The sequence below is a fragment of the Puma concolor genome, chromosome C1, assembly GCF_028749965.1.
Source record: "Puma concolor isolate L17-30 chromosome C1, mPumCon1.1.hap2, whole genome shotgun sequence".
NCBI lineage: Eukaryota > Metazoa > Chordata > Mammalia > Carnivora > Felidae > Puma > Puma concolor.
The window spans coordinates 83,198,807-83,220,669 of NC_141674.1; the positions used below are offsets into that span (position 1 = coordinate 83,198,807).

The following is a 21,863-nucleotide window of genomic DNA, read 5'->3' on the forward strand; positions in this document are numbered from 1 at the left end:
TTGCTCATGGTCTTTTTCTTTCCAATCAAGAAGTCTTCTGAATCATAGCCTTGCTGGATAGAGTATTCTTGACTGCAGATTTTTTCCTTTTAGCACTTCGAATGTATCATAAGATGGCTTATATTCTATTAGTTAAAATTTCTTACTCAGTTACCAAGTTCATAACAAGTCAAGATGGATTTCAAAGATTAAGAGGCAGTCTCATCCCCAAAACCTTCTCAATTGTACACAGCTGAATATTATGTACCAAATGGTGTTTTTTTTTTTCATGTCTACAATGTGCCTATGCTTTTCCTAGGCTTTGGAGGAGATCACGAAGAAACAGCAATGGTGTCTGCTTTTAAGAAGCTTATAATCCAAACAGGTCTGTCATTAACCAGATGTGCTAAGTGAACTGAGAGCAATTTAGAAACATTCCTTGAACTCTTGACTTCTGATCTATATGCTTTTCAAATTAATTTATACTGATTTAAATTTCTCATATCATATCATACCAGGTGTGTGCTAAAAGAGGTTCATCTTCTTATTTTATTTAATTTATATTTTATCTTGCTTTGTTTTAAACCAGGGAAAGTGAGAAATGGTGCAGTTTCCTTTTTTTCCTTTTCAGAAGGGGCTTAGCTAGGTTTTTTGGTCTAGTTTCTTCCTCACCTCACCACCTTCAAAATGTCCTTCTCTCTCTCCCCACCTAATGAAAAAGTAGCATCTCTGAATTAGTTAGTGGTTCTTTTTGCAAGCTCAGTTGAAATTATAAAGGAGATGATACTGCTGCTGGGGAAAAAGATGGATCTGTCCAAAAAGAAGGTGAGACAGTTGCAGGAACACATGGTCATTTGTAACTGACTGAAGATTAGAAAGAAGAAATTAAAAAGGACACCCAAAGTTTTTTCTCAGCATCACAGCTGGACCAAGCCCTCATACAGTTTATCTAAGTCAGTAAGAAATAAGGTTATTTATTGCTATATTGATGACAGCTTCATTTCAAGCAAACACTGCATGTTTACACTATAAGAAAAATGTCTGAATGCTTCCTGTCATTTTTTTGTTCTCTGGAATGAATTCAAGAATTTTTCCCCAATGCACCTTTTGGACTCAGTTTTTCAATATAGAGATGGAATGATATAGTTAATAGGCCATGATTTTGACAATGGTCACAGAAGAGTACACCCACAGAATTTTCAAATCCAGATACAATAAATGTTAGATTAGTTAATGACATTTGTAGCCTATGAGAATTTAATGTGTATATATATGTAGACAGAGACTTATCATGGCAGATATTGGATTAAGACATTGATAAAAATGCCTAGCAGTTCATCTTTGGAGACAGATCTGAGTTTGAATCAAAACTATGACATATCCTGGCTATGTAAACTTTGGCAAGTTGCTTAACCATCTGGAGTTTGAGTTTCTAAGGCTTTAAAATGAGGCCAGTGATATCTGCATCATAGGATCATTTAAATAAGAATGCATATAAAGTGTTCAGTACAGTGTGGGCAAATAAAGATCATATTATTCAGAGGCCTTGATATTCTCATATTGCTGCTATTCATTGCTTGAATAGCCAGTAGGGACGAGTGCAGAAATGCTGACCGATTTTACCAGTAACAAATGTCTGGCAATATGATTTTCAAATACTTCTACTAGCACATATTAACTTATATACTGAGATTTGTTAGCGCATGCGTGAAATTCTTCTTAAAGTTGTTGGCGCTATTTTAACAAGCATAGTCAAATTGATATAAAAAGAAAAACCAAGGTATTGCTTTGTTGTCATAAAGTTGTGTGAAGATTCAATGAAATAAGCTAGTGATCTCTTCAGAAAAGGTAAACTAAACTTAAGGGAATCATTTTCTAGATCCTCAATTTCCATATGTAATACATCGTAAATTTTATATGTCTGACAAGGAGTACAGTCAAAATATCTACATGCTGGTTCTTCTGTTCCCAACTCCTATTTCTTAACAGTCCTTTCTACCTTGGAAAAAAGCTTATTTCTCAATGATCTCAAATATTATAATGGCACATTACCCAACAGTAAGAATTCTGTGGTATCAAACAAAATGATAATTCAAAAATATTGGTATTGGTTTTAAAGAAGTGATTTATGATCGGGTAGCCAATATTCTTGAAAGCCAGGTGACTTCCAAGTTACTTCTTCAGCAAAACTGAAAGAGGAGCTCATCAAATTGCCTAACTATGTTTGGCAAAGATTACTAAGTAATTTTTAGCTTGTAATGTGGAAGGTGTTCAAAGATTTAAGTTAAATGACTATAATAAAACTCCTTGCGGTCGCCTTTAATGATTTGGATGAACAAGGATTTTGAAAATTCGTATCTAAAAAATAATAGTAGAATAGAATAATGACAGCCCTGACATTTTTAGGAAAAATAGGCATCAATAATAAATATATAATAAAATTGTTTTAAAAAACCATATTTTCCTAATTAAGAAGAGCATTTCCAATAAAATTTACTTTTATGTTGACTAATTATCATTATGTATAATATATTTATATTATGATAAAGTATGAGTGTAAGATATAAGATATACTTTATATAAGGTAAAATATAAGTTGTAAATTATAACAATAGAGAAGAAAAAATTATCATTAAAGCCTTAATCCAGAAATTTAAAAAATATAAGTGTCAATTCATAGGCATATATTTTGTTAAAGAGAAATTCTATAAGGTGATCCATAAAAGATGTCCAAGATGTCCAAGCAATCTTGGACAAATCTTTGGACAAAGATGTCCAAAAGCAAGATGTCTTTTAAAAATAAAAGAAAATAGGATAAAATTTGGTTAGGAAGTTGACTGGAAATACTAATTCAAGGGAGAAATCATGTAAAACTTTCAACTATTATTTCAAACCTTATATATTTTTAAAGGGGTTATGATGAGTATAAAATCACTGAGCTATTTCAATTCTACTAGGTTTATTTAAAAGAGTAATGCAGCAATTTTATTTTAAGAATTAATATTTTCAGAATGTGGGAAACTGTATTTTTTATTATCACTTAAACTTATGGCTAAAATTTATAAGGTTGACTTAAAACGTATGAGGGGTACATAGTTAATATTTTTTTAATGTGGCATATTTGTGAGCATAAAAATCTGAAGAACATTGAAATAATGAGTGTACACACATTGAATTAAAGTGTTAGACTTTACAAAAACATAGCAAGTGAAGTTAACTGGCCTGATCAGATTCATTTTTTTTTCTCTATTATGACCCTTCCTTTATCATCAGTCCTGTATCATCTTGGCAGTCTGTACCTTCGAGCATCAGATACTGCATAGATCTCTTGAGGATTCACTATGCCCCACATTGAAGAACCTTTTGGAATTTTGGGTGTAATTTGCTATAAGGTATTCACATGGTATTAAATTGTTGGGGCTGCACATCAGGACACTCATCAACCAGGAAAGCTGCAGGCATCTTCCATTATTGACAAACAGTATCACCAACAGGCTATAAACATGACGCTGGAAACTCTCAGTGCATAGTATAACTATGTTAATGGCAGGAACACAGCATTGAAACAGCTTCCTCCCCTCCCCCCACGACATGTTATCTTTTACCTTCTATTGATAAAAGGATGCCGTTGTATGGGGATGACAGGAAAAAAAGAAGAGAGAAAAGCAGGAAGCTACCAATACTATTGTTTCCTACAGTTAAGGGTCTGAGAAAATAACTAGATTCATTGATATGTAAGTGCTTATCTTGAGAGAGAACTGTTATTATTCAATGTGTTAGTATCTGCACAAAGTCAAAAGGAAAAGACGTTTCACAATCATGAGCTTAATTTTACCCTTGTCTCCCTCTGACACCTGTTTCCTTTTCAGAGGACTATTAAATGGCACTTAGAATGGGTTCTCTTCGCATAAAAATTAATCTTTAAATTTTTCTATTATTGAGCTGTAGTTGACATACACTGTAATCTTAGTTTCAGGTGTCCAACACAGTGATCGGACATTTCTATGCATTACTCAATGCTCACCACCGTAAGTGTAGTCACCATCTGTCACCATACAATATTATTACAATATTATCGACTATATTCCCTATAGTGTACTTTTCATCCCCATGACTTATTTATTTTATAACTAGAAACACTTAATCTTAAATGGAGTGCCACATTCTTTCTATTATGAGACCTCAAATATTGTTTTCCACTACTTTTCTTAAGAGCGAATTCCAATCCTATTTACTACAATTTGTTTCAGATATGTAGCGGTGGGCAGAGATTCTATATTTATTTATGGAATGCAATGATTCTTTAATTTTACCACTAATAAAAGCCTTTGGCACTATTTTGGAAATAAGAATTTCAAATTAAAATGACTCTAACCTTTCTTCATCTACTGTTCAATGCAGATTCTCAGGCCCTCCTAAATCTCTTAGGGAGGGGCCCAGCAATCTGTATTCTAATGAGTCCTCTAGGTTCTGGGGCACATTAAGTTTGAGAACCATTCATCTACTGGAATCTCACCTCATAACAGGGCTTCCATAAGTAAAAATTGGCTCCAGGTTTTAAGTTAAATAAGAATATTTCCCTTACCGACATACATAAATCCTTATACATAACATAATTATACATATAAACCTTAAGTCTAAAAATTAAGGGTTAATCTCATTTTTATTATGTAATCAGGCATTTGCTTCCAGCAGGTTTTGAGATCTTCAGCTACTGAGAGCCAATGACATTTTGATAGTTCTCTCGATGTTAGGGATAAATGTGTTGGCTTTATAGTCGGAGCAATGCTGGAGAGTTTGGTCTAATGCTTAGGGATTTAAACCGACGAATGGATAAGGATGGGGAGGAATCTCATTCTAGTCATGCCCTCCTTTCCTAATTTCCCTTTTCACTGTTTGGTCTTCTTCCCCTTTTCCTTAGGGAGCAGAGTGATTGATAGCCTAATCCAATGACTGTATTACAGCTGCCTCAACCAGGACTCTTTTCCTTATCATTAGCAGTTAGCCTATGGTTAAATTCACAGCTCACTGCTTGGTACAGCCCCTGAGATTTAAGGGTCTGGCCTTTAGAAAATATTTAACATAAAACTGAAATCTTGACATACTGAGAACTCAGTTCTCTGCAAGGCTTCTTTAATTAATCCAATGTACTGTACCATTGTTCTGTATGAGACTGTGACATGGTGAACTGTTTCTGAAGCTTACAGAGATGTGTAGTTCTAAATTAAACAGTCAGTGACGTGTACCTACACTGATTTTTTAGTACAGTAGATATGCATGAATCTGTGAATATTTAAATTCAAGCTTAAACAGTGACACAATACTCTCTAGTTTTACTTTCATAATAGAACATTTTTTGATTAATTTCAAGCTTGAACTCATTCTTTATAGAAAACACACACACACACACACACACACACACACACACACATGAAAGAAATTAAATAATTCATTACCACTGCTGCAAAGGTAAGTTTTCTTAATATGTTTGTCAGAGTCCTTTGGTTTACAAAGTCTATCGAATATTTTCTTAAAAGCTGATACAGACATTAATTTATTTTCCTAATTTTGAACAACAGAAAACATATATAATATCCACATGGCCATGAATTTGTTGGCTCTTAAATACTTTTTGATTTTATCATTTATCTGCAGGACAACAGTTATTTTAAAATACCTAAGGAAAGAATGGAGACCTTGATCTATGCTTTAAACCTTTGCCCTTGCTCCAGTCCGTCGATGAGCTGTAAGCGTCTATGAATATGGCAGCTGAGTCCCAGATGAAAAATTATGCATCTCATAAACTGCTATTCTGCTGAAATGTCAAGCCAAGGCAAGGCTGTACCTCAAACTCAGCACTTGGCATTTTCCTTCTGTCTGCTTTGTTGCCATGAAGCAAACATGAACAGTGAGGATTTGTGTAGGGCAGGTAGCAGGCGAGCTCACCGTCAAAAATCTATTATTAGGGCTCTGATCTCCTGCACAGACCAGCGACAGCCAAACACTGTGAAATTCGGGCTCCAGGAAAGGCAATATAATGCAAAAGGGGATTCTTTGTCAATCTGTACATAAATATATTCAAATGAGCATGATTTAAATGAGAATAGTTCTAATGGTGAGCTTCTCTCAAACAAACTGATAATTTATAATGAAAATTATAATTCAGCATCTTTATTTGATATGCCTACTTCGACTGTTCTGCAAATATAGTACATATATTTATATAATAAGGTCTTTAATAATTCGATCAGTTAAACTTGTGATGGCCTAAGAATATTTATGTGAATAACAGAGTACATTTTTTGCATTATTTTGTACACACTCACACACACACACACACACAAGAGATGAGTGAGTATAAAGTGAAAGTTTCTCCTTTTAATTATTCTTTTTGGAATAATTTATCAGTGCATTTTTTTTACTCATTTAAATGTTACCTTTACCTATCAGGGTGTCTTAGACATTTCAGTATTAAAATCTAAGTTCTTATTGATAAAGATGGTTACAATAGATAGTTGAGATTTTATGACAGTGAGTAGGTGTGTTTTTCTAGAAAGATTTTATGCATGGCTAATTATGTGATTGACAAGAAAAAAACTCCAGGCCATTAACAACTACTTCCTATAAAAAATACCAATACTGCACTTCATGATGTATAGTGTAAGAACTTAAAGAAATCTTGCCAAAATCTTTAGTTGCTTGCATGTGTGTAAATAGATATTTAAAGCAAAATGTAACTTGTGGGTTTTCAATCTACTATATGTTTTGTCATCTTCATTTTTCAACAATATACTAATAAATACATCAAAATACGTTTAAGTTTATGATTGGAATGGGTTATATTGGATTTTCATTTATATATTTCCCAGTAGCTGAGTTCAATGCTGCTAAGTCACTGTATGGTCCCAACAATTCATGACTAAGTAACTTTGTTAGGCACAAACATCAAATATGAGGTATAGAGTTAAGATTCCTTTTGAAGCTATTATACTGATTCATATTTGTGCAAGTTTTCTGAGCTAAATACTTTTGTACTCACTTCCAGCCCTATACTAGCACAGAGTTACAAATTACTAGCAAATTTCTAACTTGTACCTTCTTTTATTGGTATTTCCCTTGCTGGTTTTACAATGAAAACACCTTTAGGAGGCTTGTAACTATAAGAACTCAAGAGTTCAGTGTCCAATAGCCCACATAGCTGGATTTCAAATCATTCATTATTTATTTGAGAATGTAAGGGCATTTATGGAGTATGCCATTGTCGCTTGTTAAGAAATACACAATCATTTCTTAAATCTGCAATATCCTATAGGTAATTAGTGAATTTGGATTCCTGAAGTAGAGAGCAAATCTTGAAGGCCACCCTTGATGAATTATTCAGAAATCAGTAGTAAAGTTTATAAGTATTACTATCAAATAAAATGTGTCCTATTGTTTTAACTGAATAAGTTGGCATAGACAATAATTTCAAAAAGCCTTCCAAAATTGAAACTGAGAACAAGAATTTCCTTTTTTTGGCTAAACAGAACAAATGTAGCAAATAAAATAATGTAAAACAATGAGTTAATTTCTTAAGCTTGTAGGAAGTGAATTTAATTAAGCCTAAAGCATCTATCATTGTTTCAAAGTGCCTTCTGCAGAGAAATTTCAGATCTTTTCCCTATGTGTAGGTATTTGTGTGTGTTTATATGTATTAAAAAATCAAAATATATATAGGACAATGGAATAATATTAAGAAACCTAAAAATATGCCCATTCCCCATTAATAGAAAGAAGCACCTAAAACACAACTCAACTCAAATGAGTTTATCCCGTTGAAATAGATTACTACCTCTCCTAATGCAGCTGTAAATTAATAAATACTGTCCTCATGAAATCAGTTGCAAGAAATATGTATCTTTAGTTACGTCACGCAGGACTCATTCTTAACCATGCCTAAAAGAATCTTAACCACAGGGAAGACTAACTGTGAAAATGTCACACCACAGCTGGATGACACCATTTACATAGGTGATAGTAATCACTGAGTTAGGGGCTATCTTCAGATGACTTCACCATTTGTGGACAAGGCCAGGGAAAAGGTCAAAATTTGAAACTTAAACCAGAAAAAATAACTAAACTAAAACTAGGAAAAATAATTAGTAATCCACTCAGGGATTGGAGTTTATAATGTTACTGATGGGTCAGTGGTTCTCACAATGAAATAAAGAAAACCAAGGAGTCCCCCCTGCCAGAAAACAAAACAAAACAATAATCTACTCAAAAAGTTTTTTTCACGGATTCCAGAAGAAGGACAGTTAGGTGGTAACAATTTGCACTGTAAAGTCTCTACTGCCCAAAGAGAGATAGAGAATGTTGATTCTTAAAAGGTAGTAATTTAGACAGAAATAATTGTCTGGTAAAGAACTTAATTAGCCATCTTGGTTTCGTGAAAATATCCCTTATAAATACTGAATAAGTTTTCTTTTGATACTGTTCTCACTATGAAATCACTTTTAATTCTATAATTCAACCTTTAATGGACTCACAGACCATGAATCTTGCCAGGTATTTCTCCAATTGAAATGCAGGTTTATAAATCATTCCATTATGAATTTGGTTCATATGTTTTGCCCCCTATGCCACCCACTCACCTATAGATGACTTGTAAAAAAGCATTTTCTAAAATAACAAAGCTAAGGATGAGATCCTAGAATGAGATCCTAACTCTCCCTCTTGATAAAAATTTTAAACTGCAACAAGTAACCTTGTTTAATGACTTCTAGAGGCTTAATGACTTCTTTTATTAAATAAAGAGACCATCCTCTAATCAGTAGCTTTCCAACTTTTTTGAAATTAAACATAATAAAATATGAATTTTACATCATAACCTAGTATAGCAATATACATATATACTGTATACATGTACAGTATAGAAATATTTATATATAAATATAATATAAAAATATACATATACTGAACAAGAGGTTTGAGCAATGTTTATACCATCTGTGTGCAAAGCATTATGACATTGTTTTTTATTCTATTTGATTTTTTTATTTTATTTTTTTAAGGTTATTTATTTGTTTGTTTATTTATTTAGAAAGAGAGACAGCCAGAGCATGAGCAGGAGAGGGGCAGAGAGAGGGAGACAGAGAATCCCAAGCAGGCTCTGCATGGTCAGCACAGAGCCGGATGTGGGGCTCAGACCCACAAACCATGATATCATGACCTGAGTCAAAATCAAGAGTTGGACACTTAGCTGACTCAGCCACCCAGGCACCCCTTTATTTGACTTTTTTAAAATGTTGATTACAGTTAATTAAACTTCCACTCATGAGTTGGAAACCAAAGGTTGAAAAGCATTGCTTTAAAGTACTCTTTGGGCACCTGGATGGCTCAATCAGTTGAGCATCCAACTCTTGATTTCAGCTCTAGTCATGATCTCACATTTTTGGAGACTGAGCCCTGTGTTGGATTCTGTGCTGGTAGCATGGAGCCTGCTTAGGATTCTCTCTCTTTCACCTTCTCTCTCTGCTCCTCCTCTGCTCTCTCCCTCTCTCTCAAAATGAATAAACATTAAAAAAAAAAAAATTACTCTAGAATCCAAACTAATCATATTTGAAGTAATTCAACTGACATTTCTTAGTTGAGCTTCTGTCTTCCCAATGCTAGTCACTGCCCCTTATTAGCTAATGTTTTAACAGGACATTACAGAAATGTGACCATTTTTCTATAGCATGTGCAATACCTGAAGTACCTGATTATTTTCCCATTTAGACAAAACAAAACCTTCATGTCAAACAGCAGCAGTCTTATTTTGAGAAAAAATAATAAAGACAGAATAGAAAGCTAGAGAATATTGAAGGGGAAAAATATTCCTCCCTGGCAATGGTACGTATGAGTTGTATTTCAGGTGGCGATCCAAAATTTAATACTTTTTAGCTTTCACTTAAAACAAATCTGTGATTCAAGCTGCTCTTCTAAAAGTAGACATTCTAGCGCTGTGAGAGAATACTTGGGAAGTATTAGCGCTGTGCTGTGGTAATTTTTTTAATCATACAAAAATATCTGGCATATTTTATATGATATTCTATATTGAAGCAGCCTTTGAAGTCTTGACAGCTATATTTGATAAAACTAGGAATGGTGTTTAGCCATTTAGATATTTCCATCATTCCTAAAATTTGAAGCCATTAATATTTAACACAGTTTTGCTAGGCTAGGTTTTGTTATAACTCATTCTGAAGGTACTCTGTTATAGAACTTGCTTCTGTACTAAAATATATTATTATTGCCTGTTTGAACCGCTTTTCAGATTCTATTACCTTTAAATTAAAGCAAACATTGCTTTAAAGGAGAAAATTCTATCAATTTTGTCCATATGAAGAAAGGCTGTTTTCAAAACAGATTGTTTAATGTGAAGGGACTTAATATAAAACCTATTAGAAATGAGGTACAAGTCCTTAAAAATGTTAGGGACTTTTTGTTGTTTAAAATTAAAGTTCCACCCAGGCTTAACTGAGCTTATAGCCCAAGTGAATATTTATATATGAATTTATAAATCTTAGAAATAGAGTTTCATGGAAACGTTAACAGGCCCTGAGGTATAGCTGAACTTGTTTTCAGGTAATGCTATAATTTCCAGTATGTGTATGCTTAAAGACTACAACACAAAAGACTTTTTCTAATGTTGTAATTTTGTAGTTTTATTAGACTGAGTTATAGTATGGGAGAATATTCAGAAATTGCAGCTTAAATGAGAAAACATGAACGGCGTTACTTATATAAAATACTACTGCAATAGTTCTTTTATTAATTTTTAATGTTCAGCACCCTCTGTGACCTCCTTTATTCTCTTGCTGTCAACATGGCAGGCTGGAAAAATTGAAATGGGCTGACAGAAAACATAGTGCACGTTACAGCCCAACTCTGGAGTCTCTTGACTCTCTTTCTGCTGCACATGCTAACGCAGTCCACGTTATTCTGCATTACAATAATATTTAAGGCTCTGTTTGATAGCTCCTGATAAAAGAGAGTTGTGTCTGGACCCTGAGCAGGAGCTTCTCGTCAGCTCTCCTCTTTCTGACACTATGGGAATGGGAATGGCATTCAATTAAAAGCAGAATATAATTTTTAAAAATCATGGCTCATAGACATACTTCATGCTTTCAAAACATAATATCTCAGCATGGATAGTGCTTTATTTGTGTCTATCTAGCCTCTTCGAAAAGGATATTTTGGTCTGATTCAGCAATGCTTTTCTCGAACAGTGGGACACTGCTATATTATGTATATTTACCACTGTCTCTATCACCAAGGAGACTAATCCCCATACCAGTACAGTCAAGAACCTTACAGCATTGTCTTTGCAAGACCAAGTTCATGTTGTCACAGCAACAGAGTGCACAGGGCAAATTTACTGAGCGACACATTGGGATTAAAACTTCTGTTTCTGTTTTAAATGCAAGTGTTTGAGGATGAGAAAAGATATGCAAAGGTGTGAGGTCTGCAAATGTCTTCTTACCTAAAGCGACAAATGCAGTTTCAATAATTTTTGGGGGACAGTTATGAAAGCAAATTTTTTGAAGATAGGAGATTTCAAAATTCTAGGAAAAGTGGGGAAAAATTCAGACTATGAAAAAGATATAATCGGGTGCTTATGTTTTTTTTCTCTTAGCTGGTCCCAGTGTTAGCCTTTACTAATAAGTGACAAGACAATTGTGACAATGAGAAGTTCTGAGGAAAGCGTAGAATACAAGAGAATAGAATTCACACACGACCCTATCTTGATATTCTCTTATCTTCTGCTATTAGTCACTTGAGCCTTCACACTCCATCTGTACCATCTGTCATAACTATTAGGAATTTTGACCAGCAATGAGTAATAAGAATTTGGGATCATAAAAGACATGCTACACTTGCTTGCAACATAACCTCTGATTTTTCAGCAACCTTCAAGGAAGCAAAATGCAAGCAGAGGGCAACACCTACCAGATACTCCTCCATATGTAGTCCGCTTCCCAATGCCCACTGCTGGCCAGGGTGTGCCGTCGGCTTTTAATCCCATCAGACCTGAGACAGTGTTGGTGGCTGTAACGCCATCTGCACCACCTATGAAAAACACTTCATCACTTACCTGCAGTTTTGAAAGGGACAGTGGTCAAAACCCATTCAAACCCACACAACCCAGGAAAATGCACACTCTACTTTCTCTTAAGAACATTTCCTCCCCTCAGATATCTTCACTAATTTCACTCCTACCATTATGCTTAAAATACTAGAAATACAAATTTTTAATTACCACCAATTCATTTTTCCATTTCTTATACAGATTTATAGATGCCAAATGTTTTGTGTTTGGTGTTATTTTCCAGGTAGTTCGCAATACTTTTGCAAATCAAGATGCAACTTCCATTGGATAGGGCACAGCACATATGATTTATAAAATCATTCACTGACTGCATGATTTATGTGTTCAATCGGTATTTATTGAACATATGTGTAAGGCAGTGTACTAGGCCCTATCACATAGAAAGGGAACTTATAAGAAATTTGATATTGTGGAAGCTGGTATCTTTTTTTTTTTAACTTCATTAAATGTTCAAACGCTATTGCTGGATTGTTACATTACAAGGTCATTTATTTTGGAGTGGTTTGCTGTGACCATGGTCTTGTTTCATAATTTTTTTGTGTGTGGAGCAGGTGTTTATCAAGAAAGATTATAAATGTTCTTGTTTTCCCTGGCCAAAGTCTGGAGTACAGTTACTAGCGTGAGTCCAGGTGTGAATCTATTGCATTTGTGAGATCAAGTGCTCAATTTAGTATTTTTCTTAAACTCTAGACAAAGATATACACATATGTTTGTGGATGGTGATATACTTTAGTCTGGCTACATACTTCAGGCCCATACTTCCATAACTAGACAACTGATGCAAGTCTAGTTCTTACCTTCCTTTGCAGCTCTTGCGATGCTTACGATATCAGTGACATTCGGGGTCAACTTGGCAAAAAAAGGAATCTGAACAGCTTGCCTAACCCAGCGACAGATGTTCCGTACCAGCTCTGGATCCTGTTCAAATAGGTCAGTTAAATATAGGACATAATTAAAAAATTGTGATCAAAATGTGTACTGGAACAACAGCAAAGTGGATACGTGCAAGACAAATCCAACTTGACAATGAGCTACATGATATATTTCTCAATTCTGCCTCAGTATTACACCTGGACTCATTAGGGAACTAAGGTTAACACACTTCCAGTGAACTGCAAATTCATCACATAAAGGTTAAATTCCTCAAGGGAACCTTTGGAAAATAAAATTACAAAGAACCAAATGGAAAAAAGTGTTTTCTACTACCAGTTAAATAATATCAGGAGTAAAACATCAACTTCTGGTGGTAATTTCAGTAAATATTACAGAATTTCCAGCGACCTCATTGGCCTAAACCTAATAAAAAATACTTAAGTTGCTGATTCCCAGATGAATGACATTACATCTGAAGCTTATTGTTTTCATTATTAGAAGACTTAGTCTTGAAATATATTCAAAAGAAAATCTGTGACTTCCTAATCAATCTAATTATGATATATAGTATATGCTAATACAGAATAATTCAGCTTTGGATTATACATGAGCTGATAAGGAACTTAGTTTACATTTGTAAATGTTACCAAGATCTGTGAAGCACTCTTCAACATTGATCTACTTGAAAGAATTGATCAATGACAAAAATGAAATAAAATATCAAATGCTCATTTTTAAAAGCACGGAATAGACATTTTCCTGTGCCTGTTTCCTGTGATTTTTCAGGCTTCTATTTTCTCATGGGACAAGTATCATTTAGAGGGCAATCACCTATCCTTTCCATTGAAAATAACTTAGCTGTGGCAATGTTCTTTGATTTCAACACACACAATAGTCCTTTTTTTATTACTTTTAGTGCAAAATTTATTCTGACAGGTACTGATAATGCACTTTGATAAATTACCTTAAAATATGCAATAGCAATTCATTATTGAGCTTGGTAATATTATCTTAGCAAGTTAAAATGTTTTTTGAATAAAAGAAAAACCCAGAAAAACACAGACATATATTTAAAGTATGAAACAGCAGGCAAGTATATCATTTGTAATTAGTATTTTTATATGTAAGAAAGTTGCTCTTTGCATTTTAACCTTTCAAATTCTTTTAAGATGAGATTTCTAATGTTATAACCTTTAGAAAGAACCTTTTCACTTACGTTAATGTGTCTTGATTTGTCATTTTGTATTACTCTAAAAGTTATGCGTTTATGTGCTAAGTAAGATACAGCAATGAGGTAATTTCTGTTGATTGTTACTGTCTCTATTCAGCAAAACTCATAATTTTAACAAAAAAAAATCTGTGATTTGGTTTCTCTTTCAGAACAGTAATTTCTTCATTAAACATAAATATTAAAAAAGCACTATATGGAATGCTCTACAGGGCATACTGTGCATTATGAATAGTAAAATCTGGAGACTTAGCTGTACAAATTCTAACTCATGAAAATGGAGATCTGCCCCTGCCCATGCAATGTTCATGAAATATTTATAACCGCTGCATTGGCATTATGAAGGCAGTTGCATCTTTGTGACTTTCATTTTTAAGTTATGAATTTCCATGGGACTTAGCCTAGAAATGACAGTAACTCTAGATGATATGAATTGCATGTCCTTTGTGAAAGCTCTTTTTAAGATAGAATTTGACAATAATTTAAAGATCACTTAAATTTCACAATACATGGAAAGTAGCCTGATAAGAATTACTGAAACAAATACAAAATATTATTTGGTTCCAATAGCGTAAACACTAATAATCTGATACAGACTTCTAAGTGGCTTTCCATACTATTGACCACCATGTCTTTATAATTTACTTTCAGCATCTGTCATACTTCTTTTTCTGTTCGTTCTTACTAGTTGAATACTTTAAGTGAATACGTGGAATGTCTTTTGCACATTGTTTAACAATTTGGAATTTGTTAAAAGTTTTTCAGTGTTTTTTTTAAACATATGGTCCGCTGGTACCATTATTTACTTAAATCATCTGTTTTGAGATACCATTATTTGAACCTCCTATACTTCTATGAGCAAGGTTCATGGTGTTAAGATACTTCTTATGTTCTTACTCAGCCAAGCCAGCTGCTAAGTAATTCTCATACCCAACTAAAACACAATTTGATTACCTGGAAATTTTAAAAACAACTTCTGCCTTATATTATTGTAAAAAGTAATGACGGTCAGTAAATTGAAGTTTTGGCTTGACAGGTGTAACAGGGAATGTTCTAATAAAACTACAAGTGTGGTGAGGCTAATAATATGATAAAATGAACCTGCACACTTTGGGGAATTAAAGGACACATTGTAACTATTCACACTTTCCTGGTTTCCTCACAATTTGATATTAAATATTTGAGATCTAAAAGCATAAATTAATAGTGTTTCTGCATCTTGACCTTCTCATTTTCTAGTGACAACATCAGATGGTGTCATCAATTAAAGGCAGTTCTAAAAATCTTAATTTAGGGGCGCCTGGGTGGCTCAGTCGGTTAAGCATCCAACTTCGGCTTGGGTCACGATCTTGCAGTTTGTGAGTTCAAGCCCTGCGTCGGGCTCTGTGATGACAGCTCAGAGCCTGGAGCCTACTTCAGATTCTGTGTCTGTCCATCTCTTGGCCCCTCCCCTGGCTAAGCTCTGTGTCTATCAATAATAAATAAATGTTTAAAAAAATTAAAAAAATAAATAAAAATCTCAAATGCATAAATTTTAGACAATTTCTCATGCCCTCCCCCCAAATCTTCAGGATAGGAAATACACAAAGGCATTATTATTTCAGACAATTTGGGACATTAACATTATCCACACCAACACAAGGAAAGAAAATCAAACAATTCTGCACTTCTTTTCTATTTCTAGGCACAAAACATTGCAGACACTCAAAAGATAGTTGGGTCAATGAAAGAAGAATGAATAAAAACTCAGTACATTTTCCAATGATTTCTTTATATAGCCATCAAAATATAGACTATGTCTAGGTTGAAGAAAAACCTGAGTACATTTTCTGATAGATAATACCTAAAAGTGTGAGATCCAAGACTTCCTTGCAAATCTGGGATAATTCTGAAGAAAAATAATGGATAATGATACAAAAAAAGAACAGCTTAACTTTTAAAACTGCCTGATCCATAAAAAGTCTACCTCGATCCTCAGGTCTTCATTGGTTCTTCATATTGATATGAATGATACCCATCCCTGACCACGATTTGCAATCTCTCCCACAGCAACTGTGTGTGTTTGCATGTATACCTCCTCAACCTCTATCAACACCTTTGTTATTCATGTGATCACAAAGAAAACTCTGAGGCAACAGAATGAATTTTTCTGTGATGGAAGTGTGTGAGAAGAGAAGAAATCACTGAAGCCCTTAAAGGAATGAGTGATGAGCCCAGGGAAACACATGGTGTTCTTGAGGGGACTGCATGAGTTGAGAAGCTACCAGCCCAAACCTGTGAAGTGCTGAAGAGAGGAAGAAAGTATGCTAGAGACAATTTTGGCCTCTTTGACAACATGAATGGGGAGCAGCCCTGCGTCTGCCGGCAATTGATACAGTCTGGAATAGAGTCTTATGAAAACCAAACAACAACCGCAACAGGAAAATGTAGCGCTGAGTAGACTTTGCTGCAGTTGTTTCCACTTATCAAAAACTGTTTGTAAAGCTTAATTTTCTTTTTTTTTTAAATTTTTTAAAAGTTTACCTATTTATTTTGAGGGGGAAAGAGAGAGAGAGAGCACACGCACACACATTTGTGCGAGGGGGAGGGGCAGGGAGAGAAGGAGACAGAGAATCTCAAGCAGACTCAGTACTGTCAGCGGAGAGCCCCAGGTGTGGCTCAATGTGGGGCTTCATCTCAATAACTGCAAGATCATGATCTGAGCCGAAATCAAGAGTTGGACGCTTAACCGACTGAGCCCCCCTGGCGAACCTAGAGCTTAATTTTCTATCTGGGCCATAAGATAGCAATTTCTAATTCTTGTGACTTTAAAGCTTAAAACTTTTTTAAAGCTTACTTTTCTATCTGAGCTGTAAGATAATACTTTTTAATCTAGTAACTAGCATGTCTCTAGTTAAATATAAAAGGAGTTCTATAAATGATATACCCTGCTGTGTTTGAGACCCCTAAGATGACCTCTCCATTGTAGGACAGGCATTTCCACCAATTTCGTAGGGCATCAAATCTCATTGGTTTCATGCCCTGTACAAAAGAACAAGCATTAGAGAATGAGATTGTGAGAATGTCTTGATAAGCTAAATTACAAGTGAAATTTTTGACTTTGAGAAACATTTCTCTCCAATTTACCTGGTAATTTTAACTCTGTACAATTCTTGTCAAAGTGGCTTTCTTAGAAGGTGGTGTTTCAATGAATTCACTGAAAAATTTTACCAGTTATAAATGCTTTCCACTAAGGAACTCCTAAGTCTTAATTCACATGAATGCTAGGAAGTAGCTAGCATTTTTATTATGTCCACTTCTCTGACAGAGAGAACTAGGGCCCAGAAGATCAATCTGAGTATCTATTTCACCTTCTTAATTTTCTTTCCCATTATCATGTCCTAAACCATCATCTTCTTTAACAAAATTGCTCCCTAAAGTGAAATTCAGCCATCAATTGTAAACCAGAACTATAAAAGGCTTCTACTTCATTTATACTTATAAGAGTAAATGTAGCTTCAGAGTAATAGGCAAACTTGATGTATTTATCCTTCTATGTCAATAGAATAGAACAGAAAGAGTTAACTACTCCAGGTAGAATTATTACTAAATGCAAAGATTGTGCATGGGAATGGGATATTTTAAATGAACGTATGGTTTAGTATGTCTTCTCTTTGAACTGGTTTTCCTGACTTAAGAATTCTAACAATGATACAATCGCCTTGGAAAATCATTTGGTAATTTCCTAAAAAAGGCAAGCATGCACATACAATCCACCCACTAAATTCCACTCTTAATTATATATCCAAGAGACATGACAGCAGGTCCATACAAAGATTTGCACATGACTGTTCATAGCAACTCTTTCAAAAAAGCTCCAAATTGGTAACAACCCAATATTCATTAAAATGTGAATGAATACACAAATAGTTATATATCCACATGTTAGAATATTTTTCAGTAATAAAAAGAAATTAATCTACTGAATCCTGGAACAATTTATAGTTAATTAAAAAAAAATTATGTTCAGTTAGAGAAGTACCCAAGAGTTTAAATGCTGTATGCTTACATTTCTATGAAATCACACACACACACACACACACACACACACACACACACACACAAAGTAAGCTAATAGAAATCAGAGCAATGGTTGCTGGGATTAGGGTTAGGGTGCAGGGGAGGGATTAAGTGGGAAGAGGCATAAGAAATTTTTGGAGGGTAATGGAAACTTTCTATAACTTGACTATAATGTTTACACAGGTGTAGACATCTGCAGAAACACATCAAACCCTACACCTAAATGTGTTCTTTTTATTATAGGTAAATTATACAGCCACAAATTTCTTGTAAAATTAAAAAACAAAAAACAAAAAACAACTCTAGTGGCGCCTGGGTGGCTCAATCGGTTAAGCGTCAAACTTGTGTTCCGGTCTTGATCTCACGGTTCCTGACTTCAAGCTCCATGTTGGGTTCTGTGCTGACAGCTCAGAGCCTGAAGCTTGCTTCGGATTCTTTGTCTCCTTCTCTCTCTGCCCCTTCCCTTCTCTGTGTCTCTCAAAAATAACTAAACATTAAAAAAATTCTAAGGGCATTTAAATATAAATTAAATAAAAGGAACGCTGGTGGTATTCTAGGCAATGTGGGTTCTATTTTTTCAACAAATATTCATTGACCACAAGGCATTGAACTGGTTTGTGCTGGAGAATAAGATGAATGGAACATGGAAAGCAGAGTCTAGTAGGAAAAAAAAGGCAGACATATAAATGAAATTCCAGCTGGATGTAAGTATAAAAAAGGAGATATTAATGCTTTCTCATTTCAGATTATTTCAGAGCCTGTAGCACAGGGTTTGGCACATAATAGGCTCTCAACAAATACTGTTGAATCCATAGAGCTCACACTACATGAATTAACACTGACTTTCTTATTGCTACTTACTGAGAAGAAAATGGAATATAAATTTATTGGGTCCAAGATAACCTAATAAACAAATGCATTATACCTCATGTTAGACAATGGTGATCCAAAATGTATAATATACTATCCCTATTCTTAAAAACAAAACAAAAAATACTTCATAATCTAGGGGGGGAAATACATAAAACAAACAAATAATGTGAATATAAAATGTGGTAGTATATATACAGGCACTGTATGTGTGTATAAAACATTTCATATGTAATATACATTCTTTCTTCTCCATTTGTGCCTTAAGCTGAAGATGACATAGAGCTGCTTGTGTGTTCTCTCCTCCCCAGACACATAAAGCCTTCTCCATTCTGTTTCTCACTTCAGGCCTCTCTTTCTTGTTATCTTTTTATGCAGAATGTTTCACCTCTTGTCCCTTGGATAGACACCCCAGGGCAGCCCTCCATGACCAATCCTCCCATCCTACCTCAGTACAGGACAGATGAGTAAATGACTCCCTTTTAAATACTTTCATAACATTCTTTACTCCTTCATTTATCACAATATTTAATCATCATCCATTTATGCTTTTTTCTTTCTAATAGACTATTAGTCTTTTAAGGGGTGTATCCTACTCTCGTATCTGATTCCCTAACATAGAGTCTGAGACACTAAAGACCATAAACACTGTGTTGAATTAAAATATGAAGAATTAGGGGTGGCTCAGCCAGTTGAGCCTCCAACTCTTGATTTTGGCTCAGGTCATGATCTCATGATTTGTGACATGGAGCCCTGCGCTGACAGCACAGAGCCCTGCTTGGGTCCCATGAATCGTGAGATTGTGAACTGAGCGGAAATCAAGAGTCAGATGCTTAACCAACTGAGCCATCCAGGGGCCTCTCTTTTTTTAGTCCTTTAAATGCCATTTCCTGTGACAGTGTTTATGCTGTTTCTCCTCCTTTCAGACAGCATTTCTTTCATGTCCCATTCCTTTAATGTTCCTAGTATGAGTTCCTATTACCACAAACTTAGTCTCAGAAGCTTGAATTTTTAACAAATGGACAAGAATTGCCATATACTGCTTACATAATTCCCAATGGCCAAATATTCTTTGAGTCTTTCTTTTTATCCTCTGATGACCCGCTGATTCTCTGGCTACCTCTCCACCAGCTCACTTCTTTACTCCCAGTTGGCAGTGCTAATGGAGATCAGCTCTTAAAACTTTTCAAATTTCAAATCTTCCCCTCCACAATTTGTCCCCAGGGAGTCAGATTCAGATTTCCTAGGATTATCTTGGTCTTACTAGCTAATCTAAATTAGAAACCCACCACATTTCGTCACCATGGTAATGAAGCTGGAAAAGATGTACTTGCCCAAAAAATGGGTCAATGAACATCTCCTGCCCACAGTTCCATGTGCTATTCTATCAGTGAGTGTCTTAGGGAGACTCTTCCTCACAATACTATTGTTATCTTATTGTGTAAATGTCTCATATCTCTATTCCAGGAATCCCATATGATACCAAAATACCAAAAAAGGAGAATAAGGAGGAGGATGAGGACATTGGGAAGGGGAAGGGGAAGGGCAGGAAAAGGGGAAGAGGAAGAAGAAGAAGGGGAGAAGGAGGACGAAGAAGGGGAAGAAGAAGAGCTCAGATTAATTTAAGGGGTTAACTTTTTGAATTACTGAATAATCATACAACCTTTCACCAAAACTGATGTGTGGATATGCTCAGGTGACTTAACTAGGATCTGAAGTGTTCTTACCAAATACATGCAGAAGCAGGCATACACCACTTATGTCCTCTTCAGGAAAAGACTCAAGCCCAGTCGCCAACAGTGTAGTGAGCTGACATCCTCTAACTGCTTACACCTTCAGGTTGGCTGCAGGTTTGAGGCTGAGGTCACGCTCCTCGTGAGGAGTCCCCAGCCAACAACAGCAAAGTCGTGGTACAAGGGCTCAGCCATTTCTATCCAAGGCAAGATTCCTCTAGTGCCTATCTTTGCACTTGAGCTCCCCATTGGGCTAGCAAAGATTTTTCTCATACTTCTGTTGGGGTGTGGCTGCTCCCCCTACCCAGTCCTACTTCCTCCCCTTTTCTTTCATAGGCATTGTTCCTCATTAAGTGTTTCATACTCCTAATTCCCTCTATGTCTCTGGTTCCTGGAGGCCTCAACTGATACACCAACTCCCTACTTGGATTTGGAAATCTTCCTGTGACAGGATTAGGCTGAGGAAGTGGAAGAAGAAAACTAATTTGACCATATACCTCAGGGTATCTCATTGAGAGATACTCAAGAAAACTAAGCTGAACCCAAATAAATCTCTTAACTCCAATTTTCCTGGATGGTCTTTGAAAGAGTCAAGCCTAGTCCAGACAACAATGGCCGATACATGCTTCCAAGTAAAAAAGGACCCTATATGAAGAAGCAGGGCTATTTTTTTTTTTTCTAGAAAAAGACTGCTTTAAGGGATATGGTAGGGCATAATGATGGGTATCCTCTGTCTAGACAGTTCAGAGTATTCTTAAAGATTAGTTTAAATACCTACTTTCCAAACCTGTTGAGTTACCACTGTGATGTGGAACATTGAGAATGACTGTGCAGAAGTCCATGGATAAAGGAGATTACACCATGCGTCTGAAAGCCAGGTCTACCATCAAGGCAGTATGGCCAGGTAAATCTGTGTATAGACTAATTCCTACCCTAGTTCCATGTCTCTTGTTGATAAAGCCAATTAATGACAACCCACTTAATAACA

The 21,863-nt window shown here is 35.2% G+C and overlaps 1 protein-coding gene across 2 annotated transcripts in view; it reads right to left on the reverse strand.

Moving 5' to 3' along the window:
- DPYD (dihydropyrimidine dehydrogenase) overlaps positions 1-21,863 on the reverse strand; it is an 878,551-nt gene that overhangs the window by 211,384 nt on the left and 645,304 nt on the right. For both annotated transcript variants that reach the window (XM_086717643.1, XM_025935274.2), the window contains 2 exons: positions 12,910-13,030; positions 11,953-12,072 (listed from right to left, as the gene is read on the reverse strand). In XM_086717643.1, the coding sequence (XP_086573769.1) occupies positions 11,953-12,072; positions 12,910-13,030 (241 nt within the window). The remainder of the gene's footprint in view (positions 1-11,952; positions 12,073-12,909; positions 13,031-21,863) is intronic.